The 13,570-nt window shown below is 48.0% G+C and overlaps 1 protein-coding gene across 4 annotated transcripts in view; it reads left to right on the top strand.

The window, feature by feature from the left end:
- Positions 1 to 13,570, top strand: part of LOC134948477 (RIB43A-like with coiled-coils protein 2) — a 74,560-nt gene that overhangs the window by 25,088 nt on the left and 35,902 nt on the right. For all 4 annotated transcript variants that reach the window (XR_010182964.1, XR_010182963.1, XM_063936469.1 and 1 more), the window contains one exon: positions 386 to 552. Coding sequence is in view for 2 of the 4 variants with exons in the window: in XM_063936469.1 (XP_063792539.1) it covers positions 386 to 552 (167 nt within the window). In the remaining 2 variants the exon portion in view is untranslated. The remainder of the gene's footprint in view (positions 1 to 385; positions 553 to 13,570) is intronic.

Genomic DNA, 13,570 nt, shown 5'->3' with positions numbered 1-13,570 from the left:
TCTCTCATGTGTGATACCACTAAGGGGCATATTTATTAAACACTATTTGTCCCCCAAAACACCCATTTTCTGCAGCAGATTTCACCAATATCTGCCACGGCCACTCCATTTCTAACCACAAAGCACCCCCAATAGGTTTCTATACAGGGAGCTATACTGTCAGATTTACCATGTTCCAGCATGTGAAGCATTCCAGAGCTTGTCTCCAGTAGCCAACGCTCTGGATCCCTCTCCATCACCCCCTACTGATGCATGCATCACCTGACGGCTGTGCATTATGTGGTATGTACCATGGACTACTCTGTGGCCCCATGTCAGAGGTGAGGGGTGGGTAATAAAATATTCCTAAGTATTATTTCCTCATGATCACATGTTTCTTTTTCAGAGGAAGAAGGAAGAGGAGAAGCAGCGGAACACTGAGTGGGACGGGCAGAGGCTCCTGGCTGGACGTGCTGCAATGACATTGGAGCGGCAGGAGGAGGAGCTTAGCAGGGAGATAAGGAAGAGGCTGGATCAGTATCGGCAGCAGCTGAGCAGAGAGCAGAAGGCACAGTGAGTAACTGGCACCAGTCCCATTGTACCATTAGTCCTGCTCATTAGAATACATGTGTACATTGAGTCAAACTACTTAACGATACACATAAAAGCAATAGTGATTACTAATATAGAGAGCGCAAAGATGTATATTTAATAAGTTAAAGGCTAAAAATAAATGCTTAATGAAAACATATACACAATACTGAACAGGTTATTAAGACCTAGAAAGCAAAAATAATCAACACCCAAGGCGCAAATTCACTTATGCAGCTGATTGAGCAAGTGAGGGCCACCTTACCCTCATATGGAAATACAATAAACAAATAAAAACTCAAATAATAGCGCTCAGTATAGTTTCATATATGATAACTGGAAAAATACTTTTCTCTGACGTCCTAGTGGATGCTGGGAACTCCGTAAGGACCATGGGGAATAGACGGGCTCCGCAGGAGACTGGGCACTCCAAAAGAAAGATTAGGTACTATCTGGTGTGCACTGGCTCCTCCCTCTATGCCCCTCCTCCAGACCTCAGTTAGATTTCTGTGCCCGGCCGAGCTGGATGCACACTAGGGGCTCTCCTGAGCTCCTAGAAAGAAAGTATATGTTAGGTTTTTTATTTTACAGTGAGACCTGCTGGCAACAGGCTCACTGCAACGAGGGACTAAGGGGAGAAGAAGCGAACCTACCTGCTTGCAGCTAGCTTGGGCTTCTTAGGCTACTGGACACCATTAGCTCCAGAGGGATCGACCGCAGGACCCGTCCTTGGTGTTCGTTCCCGCAGCCGCGCCGCCGTCCCCCTTACAGAGCCAGAAGCATGAAGATGGTCCGGAAAATCGGCGGCAGAAGACTTCAGTCTTCACCAAGGTAGCGCACAGCACTGCAGCTGTGCGCCATTGCTCCTCATACACACTTCACACTCCGGTCACTGAAGGTGCAGGGCGCTGGGGGGGGGCGCCCTGAGCAGCAATAAAAACACCTTGGCTGACAAAATAATCACAATATATAGCCCCAGAGGCTATATATGTGATAATTACCCCTGCCAGAATCCATAAAAAAGCGGGAGAAAAGTCTGTGAAAAAGGGGCGGAGCTATCTCCCTCGGCACACTGGCGCCATTTTCTCTTCACAGTGTAGCTGGAAGACAGCTCCCCAGGCTCTCCCCTGTAGTTTTCAGGCTCAAAGGGTTAAAAGGAGAGGGGGGGCACTAAATTTAGTCGCAATATTGTTTATACAAGCAGCTATTGGGGAAAATTCACTCAGTGATAGTGTTTATCCCTACATTATATAGCGCTCTGGTGTGTGCTGGCATACTCTCTCTCTGTCTCCCCAAAGGGCTGTGTGGGGTCCTGTCCTCAGTCAGAGCATTCCCTGTGTGTGTGCGGTGTGTCGGTACGGCTGTGTCGACATGTTTGATGAGGAGGCTTATGTGGAGGCGGAGCAGATGCCGATAAATGGGATGTCGCCCCCTGTGGGCCGACACCAGAGTGGATGGATAGGTGGAAGGTATTAACCGACAGTGTCAACTCCTTACATAAAAGGCTGGATGACGTAACAGCTATGGGACAGCCGGCTTCTCAGCCCGCGCCTGCCCAGGCGTCTCAAAGGCCATCAGGGGCTCAAAAACACCCGCTCCCTCAGATGGCAGACACAGATGTCGACGCGGAGTCTGACTCCAGTGTCGACGAGGTTGAGACATATACACAATCCACTAGGAACATCCGTTACATGATCCCGGCAATAAAAAATGTGTTACACATTTCTGACATTAACCCAAGTACCACTAAAAAAGGGTTTTATGCTTGGGGAGAAAAAGCAGGCAGTGTTTTATTCCCCCATCAAATGAGTGAATGAAGTGTGAAAAAGCGTGGGTTCCCCCGATAAGAAACTGGTAATTTCTAAAAAGTTACTGATGGCGTACCTTTTCCCGCCAGAGGATAAGTTACGCTGGGAGATATCCCCTAGGGTGGATACGGCGCTCACACGTTTGTCAAAAAAGGTGGCACTGCCGTCTTAGGATACGGCCACTTTGAAGGTACCTGCTGATAAAAAGCAGGAGGCTATCCTGAAGTCTGTATTTACACACTCAGGTACTAGACTGAGACCTGCAGATAGTGCTGCTGCAGCGTGGTCTGTAACCCTGTCAAACAGGGATACTATTTTGCGAACATAAGACGTCGTCTTATATATGAGGGATGCACAGAGGGATATTTTGCCGGCTGGCATCCTGAATTAATGCAATGTCCATTCTGTCAGGAGGGTATTAGAGACCCGACACTGGACAGGTGATGCTGACTTTAAAAGGCACATAGAGCCTTATAAGGGTGAGGAATTGTTTGGGGATGGTCTCTGGGACCTCGTATCCACAGCAACAGCTGGGAAGAAAAAATTTTACCTCAGGTTTCCTCACAGCCTAAGAAAGCACTGTATTATCAGGTACAGTCCTTTTGGCTTCAGAAAAGCAAGCGGGTCAAAGGCGCTTCCTTTCTGCACAGAGACGAGGGAAGAGGGAAAAAGCTGCACCAGTCAGCCAGTTCCCAGAATCAAAATTCTTCCCCCGCTTCCTCTGAGTCCACCGCATGACGTGGGGGCCCCACAGGCGTAGCCAGGTACGGTGGGGGGCCGCCTCAAAAATTTCAGCGATCAGTGGGCTCGCTCACAGGTGGATCCCTGGATCCTTCAAGTAGTATCTCAGGGGTACAGGCTGGAATTCGAGGCGTCTCCCCCCCGCCGTTTCCTCAAATCTGCCTTGCCGACAACTCCCCCAGGCAGGGAGGCTGTGCTAGAGGCAATTCACAAGCTGTATTCCCAGCAGGTGATAGTCAAGGTGCCCCTACTTCAACAAGGACGGGGTTACTATTCCACACTGTTTGTGGTACCCAAACCGGACGGTTCGGTGAGACCCATTTTAAATTTGAAGTCCTTGAACACATACATAAAAAAAAAATTCAAGTTCAAGATGGAATCGCTCAGGGCGGTTATTGCAAGCCTGGAGGAGGGGGATTACATGGTATCCCTGGACATCAAGGATGCTTACCTACATGTCCCCATTTACCATCTTCACCAGGAGTACCTCAGATTTGTGGTACAGGATTGCCATTACCAATTCCAAACACTGCCGTTTGGACTGTCCACGGCACCGAGGGTCTTTACCAAGGTAATGGCAGAATTGATGATACTCCTACGAAAAAAGGGAGTTTTTAATTATCCCGTACTTGGACGATCTCCTTATAAAGGCGAGGTCCATGGAGCAGTTGTTGGTCGGAGTAGCACTATCTCGGGAAGTGCTACAACAGCACGGATGGATTCTATACATTCCAAAGTCACAGCTGGTTCCTACCACACGCCTGCTGTTCCTGGGGATGGTTCTGGACACAGAACAGAAAAAAGTGTTTCTCCCGCAGGAGAAAGCCAAGGAGCTGTCATCTCTAGTCAGAGACCTCCTGAAACCAAAACAGGTATCGGTGCATCACTGCACACGAGTCCTGGGAAAAATGGTAGCTTCTTACGAAGCAAAATTCCATTCGGCAGGTTCCATGCAAGAACCTTTCAGTGGGACCTCTTGGACAAGTGGTCAGAATCGCATCTTCAGATGCATCGGCTGATAACCCTGTCTCCAAGGACCAGGGTATCTCTACTGTGGTGGCTGCAGAGTGCTCATCTTCAAGAGGGCCGCAGATTCGGCATACAGGACTGGGTCCTGGTAACCACGGATGCCAGCCTTCGAGGCTGGGGGGCAGTCACACAGGGAAGAAATTTCCAAGGACTTTGGTCAAGTCAGGAGTCGTCCCTACACATAAATATTCTGGAACTGAGGGCCATTTACAATGCCCTAAGTCTGGCAAGGCCTATGCTTCAAAACCAGCCGGTACTGATCCAATCAGACAACATTACGGCAGTCGCCCATGTAAACCGACAGGGCGGCACAAGAAGCAGGATGGCGATGGCAGAAGCCACAAGGATTCTCCGATGGGCGGAAAATCACGTCTTAGCACTGTCAGCAGTGTTCATTCCGGGAGTGGACAACTGGGAAGCAGACTTCCTCAACAGACACGACCGACACCCGGGAGAGTGGGGACTTCATCCAGAAGTCTTCCAACTGTTGATAAACCGTTGGGAAAAGCCACAGGTGGACATGATGGCGTCCCGCCTAAACAAAAAAACTAGATATTGCGCCAGGTCAAGGGACCCTCAGGCAATAGCTGTGGATGCTCTAGTGACACCGTGGGTGTATCAGTCGGTTTATGTATTCCCTCCTCTGCCTCTCATACCAAAGGTACTGAGAATAATAAGGTTCCGGATGGGCCAAGAAGAGCTTGGTACCCAGAACTTCAAGAAATAATATCAGAGGACCCATGGCCTCTACCGCTCAGACGGGATCTGCTACAGCAGGGGCCCTGTCTGTTCCAAGACTTACCGCGGCTGCGTTGGACGGCATGGCGGTTGAATTCCGGATCCTAAAGCAAAAGGGCATTCCGGAGGAAGTCATTCCTACGCTGATAAAAGCCAGGAAAGAAGTAACCGCAAACCATTATCACCGTATTTGGCGAAAATATGTTGCGTGGTGTGAGGCCAGGAAGGCCCCAACAGAGGAATTTCAGCTGGGTCGTTTTCTGCACTTCCTACAGTCAGGAGTGACTATGGGCCTAAATTTGGGTTCCATTAAGGTCCAGATTTCGGCTCTGTCGATTTTCTTCCAGAAAGAACTGGCTTCACTGCCTGGAGTTCAGACATTTGTAAAGGGAGTGCTACATATTCAGCCCCTTTTTTTGTGCCTTCTGTGGCACCTTGGGATCTCAACGTGGTGTTGAGTTTCTTAAAATCACATTGGTTTGAGCCACTTAAAACTGTGGATTTGAAATATCTCACGTGGAAAGTGGTCATGTTATTGGCCTTGGCTTCGGCCAGGCGTGTGTCAGAATTGGCGGCATGTAAAAGCCCTTATCTGATTTTCCATATGGATAGGGCAGAATTGAGGACTCGTCCCCAGTTTCTCCCTAGGGTGGTATCAGCTTTTCACTTGAACCAACCTATTGTAGTGCCTGCGGCTACTAGGGACTTGGAAGATTCCAAGTTACTGGACGTAGTCAGGGCCTTAAAAATGTATATTTCCAGGACGGCTGGAGTCAGGAAAACTGACTCGTTTTTTATCCTGTAGGCACCCAACAAAATAGGTGCTCCTGCTTCTAAGCAGACTATTGCTCGCTGAATTTGTAGCACAATTCAGCTGGAGCATTCTGCGGCTGGATTGCCGCATCCTAAATCAGTAACAGCCCATTCCACGAGGAAAGTGGGCTCATCTTGGGCGGCTGCCCGAGGGGTCTCGGCTTTACAACTTTGCCGAGCTGCAACTTGGTCAGGGGCAAACACGTTTGCTAAATTCTAGAAATTTGATACCCTGGCTGAGGAGGACCTTGAGTTCTCTCATTCGGTGCTGCAGAGTCATCCGCACTCTCCCGCCCGTTTGGGAGCTTTGGTATAATCCCCATGGTCCTTACGGAGTTCCCAGCATCCACTAGGACGTCAGAGAAAATAAGATTTTACTCACCGGTAAATCTATTTCTCGTAGTCCGTAGTGGATGCTGGGCGCCCATCCCAAGTGCGGATTGTCTGCAATACTTGTATATAGTTATTGTCTAACTAGAGGGTTATTGTTGAGCCATCTGTTGAGAGGCTCAGTTATATTTCATACTGTTAACTGGGTATAGTATCACGAGTTATACGGTGTGATTGGTGTGGCTGGTATGAGTCTTACCCGGGATTCAAAATCCTTCCTTATTGTGTCAGCTCTTCCGGGCACAGTATCCTAACTGAGGTCTGGAGGAGGGGCATAGAGGGAGGAGCCAGTGCACACCAGATAGTACCTAATCTTTCTTTTGGAGTGCCCAGTCTCCTGCGGAGCCCGTCTATTCCCCATGGTCCTTGCGGAGTTCCCAGCATCCACTACGGACTACGAGAAATAGATTTACCGGTGAGTAAAATCTTATTTTCTCTATCGTCCTAGTGGATGCTGGGGTTCCTGAAAGGACCATGGGGAATAGCGGCTCCGCAGGAGACAGGGCACAAAAAGTAAAGCTTTAGGATCAGGTGGTGTGCACTGGCTCCTCCCCCTATGACCCTCCTCCAAGCCTCAGTTAGATTTTTGTGCCCGGCCGAGAAGGGTGCAATCTAGGTGGCTCTCCTAAAGAGCTGCTTAGAAAAGTTTAGCTTAGGTTTTTTATTTTACAGTGAGTCCTGCTGGCAACAGGATCACTGCAACGAGGGACTTAGGGGAGAAGAAGTGAACTCACCTGCGTGCAGGATGGATTGGCTTCTTTGGCTACTGGACATTAGCTCCAGAGGGACGATCACAGGTACAGCCTGGATGGTCACCGGAGCCTCGCCGCCGGCCCCCTTGCAGATGCTGAAACGAGAAGAGGTCCAGAATCGGCGGCAGAAGACTCCTCAGTCTTCTTAAGGTAGCGCACAGCACTGCAGCTGTGCGCCATTTCCTCTCAGCACACTTCACACGGCAGTCACTGAGGGTGCAGGGCGCTGGGAGGGGGGCGCCCTGGGAGGCAAATGAAAACCTTTTTTGGCTAAAAATACCTCACATATAGCCTCCGGGGGCTATATGGAGATATTTAACCCCTGCCAGAATCCATTAAAGAGCGGGAGACGAGCCCGCCGAAAAAGGGGCGGGGCCTATCTCCTCAGCACACAGCGCCATTTTCCCTCACAGAAAGGCTGGAGGGAAGGCTCCCAGGCTCTCCCCTGCACTGCACTACAGAAACAGGGTTAAAACAGAGAGGGGGGGCACTAATTTGGCGTTAGAAATATATAAAAGATGCTATAAGGGAAAACACTTATATAAGGTTGTCCCTATATAATTATAGCGTTTTTGGTGTGTGCTGGCAAACTCTCCCTCTGTCTCTCCAAAGGGCTAGTGGGTCCTGTCCTCTATCAGAGCATTCCCTGTGTGTGTGCTGTGTGTCGGTACGTGTGTGTCGACATGTATGAGGACGATGTTGGCGAGGAGGCGGAGCAATTGCCTGTAATGGTGATGTCACTCTCTAGGGAGTCGACACCGGAATGGATGGCTTATTTAGGGAATTACGTGATAATGTCAACACGCTGCAAGGTCGGTTGACGACATGAGACGGCCGACAAACAATTAGTACCGGTCCAGACGTCTCAGAAACACCGTCAGGAGTTTTAAAACGCCCGTTTACTTTAGTCGGTCGACACAGACACAGACACGGACACTGAATCCAGTGTCGACGGTGAATAAACAAACGTATTCCTTATTAGGGCCACACGTTAAGGGCAATGAAGGAGGTGTTACATATTTCTGATACTACAAGTACCACAAAAGAGGGTATTATGTGGGATGTGAAAAAACTACCGTAGTTTTTCCTGAATCAGATAAATTAAATGAAGTGTGTGATGATGCGTGGGTTCCCCCCGATAGAAAATTATGGGCGGTATACCCTTTCCCGCCAGAAGTTAGGGCGCGTTGGGAAACACCCCTTAGGGTGGATAAGGCGCTCACACGCTTATCAAAACAAGTGGCGGTACCGTCTATAGATAGGGCCGTCCTCAAGGAGCCAGCTGACAGGAGGCTGGAAAATATCATAATAAGTATATACACACATACTGGTGTTATACTGCGACCAGCGATCGCCTCAGCCTGGATGTGCAGAGCTGGGGTGGCTTGGTCGGATTCCCTGACTAAAAATATTGATACCCTTGACAGGGACAGTATTTTATTGACTATAGAGCATTTAATAGGATGCATTTTCTATATATGCGAGATGCACAGAGGGATATTTGCACTCTGGCATCAAGAGTAAGTGCGATGTCCATATCTGCCAGAAGATGTTTATGGACACGACAGTGGTCAGGTGATGCAGATTCCAAACGGCACAAAGGTGTATTGCCGTATAAAGGAAGAGGAGTTATTTGGGGTCGGTCCATCGGACCTGGTGGCCACGGCAACTGCTGGAAAATCCACCGTTTTTACCCTAAGTCACATCTCTGCAGAAAAAGACACCGTCTTTTCAGCCTCAGTCCTTTCGTCCCTATAAGAGTCATATCTGCCCAGGGATAGAGGAAAGGGAAGAAGACTGCAGCAGGCAGCCCATTCCCAGGAACAGAAGCGTTCCACCGCTTCTGCCAAGCTCTCAGCATGACGCTGGGACCGTACAGGACCCCTGGATCCTACATGTAGTATCCCAGGGGTACAGATTGGAATGTCGAGACGTTTCCCCTTCGCAGGCTTCTGAAGTCTGGTTTACCAAGGTCTCCCTCCGACAAGGAGGCAGTATGGGAAACAATTCACAAGCTGTATTCCCAGCAGGTGATAATCAAATTACCCCTCCTACAACAAGAAAAGGGGTATTATTCCACATTATATTGTGGTACTGAAGCCAGAAGGCTAGGTGAGACCTATTCTAAATCTAAAAAAATTTGAACACTTACAAAGGTTCAAATCAAGATGGAGTCACTCAGAGCAGTGATAACGAACCAGGAAGAAGGGGACTATATAGTGTCCCGAGACATCAGGGATGCTTACCTCCATGTCCAAAATTTGCCCTTCTCACTAAGGGTACCTCAGGTTCGTGGTACAGAACTGTCACTATCAGTTTCAGACGCTGCCGTTTGGATTGTCCACGGCACCCCGGGTCTTTACCAAGGTAATGGCCGAAATGATGATTCTTCTTCGAAGAAAAGGCGTCTTAATTATCCCTTACTTGGACGATCTCCTGATAAGGGCAAAGTCCAGGGAACAGTTGGAGGTCGGAGTAGCACTATCTCGGATACTGCTACAACAGCACGGGTGGATTCTAAATATTCCAAAATCGCAGCTGATCCCGACGACAAGTCTGCTGTGCCTAGGGATGATTCTGGACACAGTCCAGAAAAAGGTGTTTCTCCCGGAAGAGAAAGCCAGGGAGTTATCCGAGCTAGTCAGGAACCTCCTAAAATCAGTGCATCATTGCACAAGGGTCCTGGTAAAGATGGTGACTTCCTACGAAGCAATTCCATTCGGCAAATTTCACGCAAGAATTTTTCAGTGGGATCTGCTGGACAAATGGTCCGGATCGCATCTTCAGATGCATCAGCGGATAACCCTATATCCAAGGACAAGGGTGTCTCTCCTGTGGTGGTTACAGAGTGCTCATCTTCTAGAGGGCCGCAGATTCGGCATTCAGGATTGGATGCTGGTGACCACGGAGGCCAGCCCGAGAGGCTGGGGAGCAGTCACACAAGGAAAAAATTTCCAGGGAGTGTGATCAAGTCTGGAGACTTTTCTCCACATAAATATACTGGAGCTAAGGGTAAATTTATAATACTCTAAGCTTAGCAAGACCTCTGCTTCAAGGTCAGCCGGTATTGATCCAGTGGGAAAAACATCACGGCAGTCGCCCACGTAAATAGACAGGGCGGCACAAGAAGCAGGAGGGCAATGGCAAAAACTGCAAGGACTTTTCGCTGGGCGGAAAATCATGTGATAGCACTGTCAGCAGTGTTTCATTCCGGGAATGGAAACTGGGAAGCAGACTTCCTCAGCAGGCACGACCTCCACCCGGCAGAGTGGAAACTTCATCGGGAAGTTTTCCACATGATTGTAAACCGTTGGGAAATACCAAAGGTGGACATGATGGCGTCCCGTCTGAACAAAAAACGGGACAGGTATTGCGCCAGGTTAAGAGACCCTCAGGCAATAGCTGTGGACGTTCTGGTAACACCATGGATGTACCAGTCGGTGTATGTGTTCCATCCTCTGCTTCTCATACCTAAGGTACTGAGACTTATAAGACGTAGAGGAGTAAGAACTATACTCATGGCTCCGGATTGGCCAAGAAGGACTTGGTACCCGGAACTTCAAGAGATGCTCACAGAGGACTTATGGCCTCTGCCGCTAAGAAGGGACTTGTTTCAGCAAGTACCATGTCTGTTCCAAGACTTACCGCAGCTGCGTTTGACGGCATGGCGGTGGAACGCCGGATCCTAAGGGAAAAAGGCATTCCGGAAGAGGTCATTCCTACCCTGGTCAAAGCCAGAAAGGAGGTGACCGCACAACATTATCACCACATGTGGCAAAAATATGTTGCGTGGTGTGAGGCCAGAAAGGCCCCACGAAGAAATTTCAACTCGGTCGATTCCTGCATTTCCTGCAAACAGGAGTGTCTATGGGCCTCAAATTAGGGTCCATTAAGGTTCAAATTTCGGCCCTGTCGATTTTCTTCCAGAAAGAAGTGGCTTCAGTTCCTGAAGTCCAGAAGTTTGTCAAGGGAGTATTGCATATACAACCCCCTTTTGTGCCTCCAGTGGCACTGTGGGATCTCAACGTAGTTCTGGGATTCCTCAAATCACATTGGTTTAAAACCAGTCAAATCTGTGGATTTGAAGCATCTCACATGAAAAGTGACCATGCTCTTGGCCCTGGCCTGGACCAGGCGAGTGTCAAATTGGTGGTTTTTTTCTCAAAAAAGCCCATATCTGGTTGTCCATTTGGACAGGGCAGAGCTGCGGACTCGTCCCCAGTTCTCTCCCTAAGGTGGTGTCAGTGTTTCACCTGAACCAGCTTATTTTGGTGCCTTGCGCCTACTAGGGACTTGGAGGACTCCAGGTTGCTAGATGTTGTCAGGGCCCTGTAAACATAGGTTCCAGGACGGCTGGAGTCAGGAAAACTGACTTGCTGTTATCCTGTATGCACCCAACAAACTGGGTGCTCTTGCTTCTAAGCAGACTATTGCTAGTTGGATGTGTAATACAATTCAGCTTGCACATTCTGTGGCAGGCCTGCCACAGCCAAAATATGTAAATGCCCATTCCACAAGGAAGGTGGGCTTATCTTGGGCGGCTGCCCGAGGGGTCTCGGCTTTACAACTTTGCCGAGCGGCTATTTAGTCAGGGGCAAACACGTTGGTAAAATCCTACAAATTTGATACCCTGGCTAAGGAGGACCTGGAGTTCTCTCATTCGGTGCTGCAGAGTCATCCGCACTCTCCCGCCCGTTTGGGAGCTTTGGTATTATCCCCATGGTCCTTTCAGGAACCCCAGCATCCACTAGGACGATAGAGAAAATAAGAATTTACTTACCGATAATTCTATTTCTCGGAGTCCGTAGTGGATGCTGGGCGCCCATCCCAAGTGCGGATTATCTGCAATACTTGTACATAGTTACAAAAATCGGGTTATTATTGTTGTGAGCCATCTTTTCAGATGCTCCGCTGTTATCATACTGTTAACTGGGTTCAGATCACAGGTTGTACAGTGTGATTGGTGTGGCTGGTATGAGTCTTACCCGGGATTCAAAATCCTTCCTTATTGTGTACGCTCGTCCGGGCACAGTATCCTAACTGAGGCTTGGAGGAGGGTCATAGGGGGAGGAGCCAGTGCACACCACCTGATCCTAAAGCTTTACTTTTTGTGCCCTGTCTCCTGCGGAGCCGCTATTCCCCATGGTCCTTTCAGGAACCCCAGCATCCACTACGGACTCCGAGAAATAGAATTATCGGTAAGTAAATTCTTATTATAGTCCATATGAATATGTTTAAATAGAGTCCAATCTCGAGGTGATTCCTCCTGTTGTTATCTGAGGACGATCAAATCTTCCACTCCATACGACGTATCAACAAGATATGTGAACAAAAGCAAAAATATGAATCATGGTGTAATACGTCTTTAAATGCTGGAAATGCACAGTGCAGCATGAAAAAACTAATTTTCAAAGAAGGTGGATGGCGTACCCCACTCACAATCAATAAGACTGATCTCCACACATAAAGGTATCTTTCATTCCACCAAAAAACTATAGGTCAGGCATATAGTACGGTGCGTACCATTACTCACTCAGAACAAGCCGCGAATCCTCACGTAGCGGTTTCTTTATATACGGCTCCAAAAATATTCAAAAAAAGTTTAGTAATTAAAAACACTTTAATATAAATAAAACAAATATACATACAGTGGACCTTAACACAAAAATGGTTCAAGGGCGGACAGTGAAAGAGCTGATATGGCCGCCGGCCGAAAACAGCACTAACCAGCAAGATAGTGAAACCACAAATCCAACCTCAAGAAACCAAATCATGCAGGAACCACCTGTAAGCACTCATCCAACGCGTTTCTCCCCGCAAATGGGGCTTTTTCAAGGATCAAGAGTGCTCTGCTGACAAAGATATTTATAAGAAGAAACCGGAAATTGGATAAAAAACAGCTGAATCCAACTGATTAATTGATAGTAACAGTTGCCATGGTAACACGTCTCCACGTGTACCCAGCATGCTGTGCATATCTAATTATCTATATCTACTTCCTAAAACCTCATTTCGGACGGTCACTTCCGCCCTCAATGAGCTAACTTCCTGTCCGCGTCTCCATAGCTACCGCCAGTACTCGCGGACAGACGTGTATTCAAACGTGCCCTCAACATTAAAGTGCGGACAGACATTTCCGCCCACACATGACTGCCCACACTATGATAGGCCTTTAACCCTGTCTCCAAAGTCATCGCCATGCTAACGGACAAAAATGAATAAATAAATATCCGTCCGATTCTCTATAAAGACCGCCAATGCTCATAAGCAATTAAGCCGTCTGACATATCCATAGCTAGAGTGCAAACGAACACTCCCGCACACATTGTAATGGGCCCCTGCCCATGTCTCCATGGTAATCGCCAGTGCTCCCGGACAAACATAACTACCTGTCTACGTCCCCATGGCAACCAATATTTATATTGATGTTGCCCATAGCGCCTCCTCGGCAAAGAGGAGACAAAACAAGATGGTTAATATGTTAGTAGCAAATTCTACACATAACCTATATAATGCAAGAAAATATATAAACCCTTTAAAGGCCTGTATAGAGAAAAAAATATATATATGATCTCTTGAGGGCACACCTACATATAATTGTAACCAACACAAAAATTAATATAATAATAAAAAGGAGGTTGATTCAAAAAGGCACGCCTTGTCATCTTGAGGTTGAATTTAGGCAACTAAAAACATTTATAAAAACCATCTGAGTTCAAATTCATGATT

The sequence above is a fragment of the Pseudophryne corroboree genome, chromosome 8, assembly GCF_028390025.1.
Source record: "Pseudophryne corroboree isolate aPseCor3 chromosome 8, aPseCor3.hap2, whole genome shotgun sequence".
Taxonomy (NCBI): domain Eukaryota; kingdom Metazoa; phylum Chordata; class Amphibia; order Anura; family Myobatrachidae; genus Pseudophryne; species Pseudophryne corroboree.
This window is presented reverse-complemented; position numbering and strand designations above follow the sequence as displayed.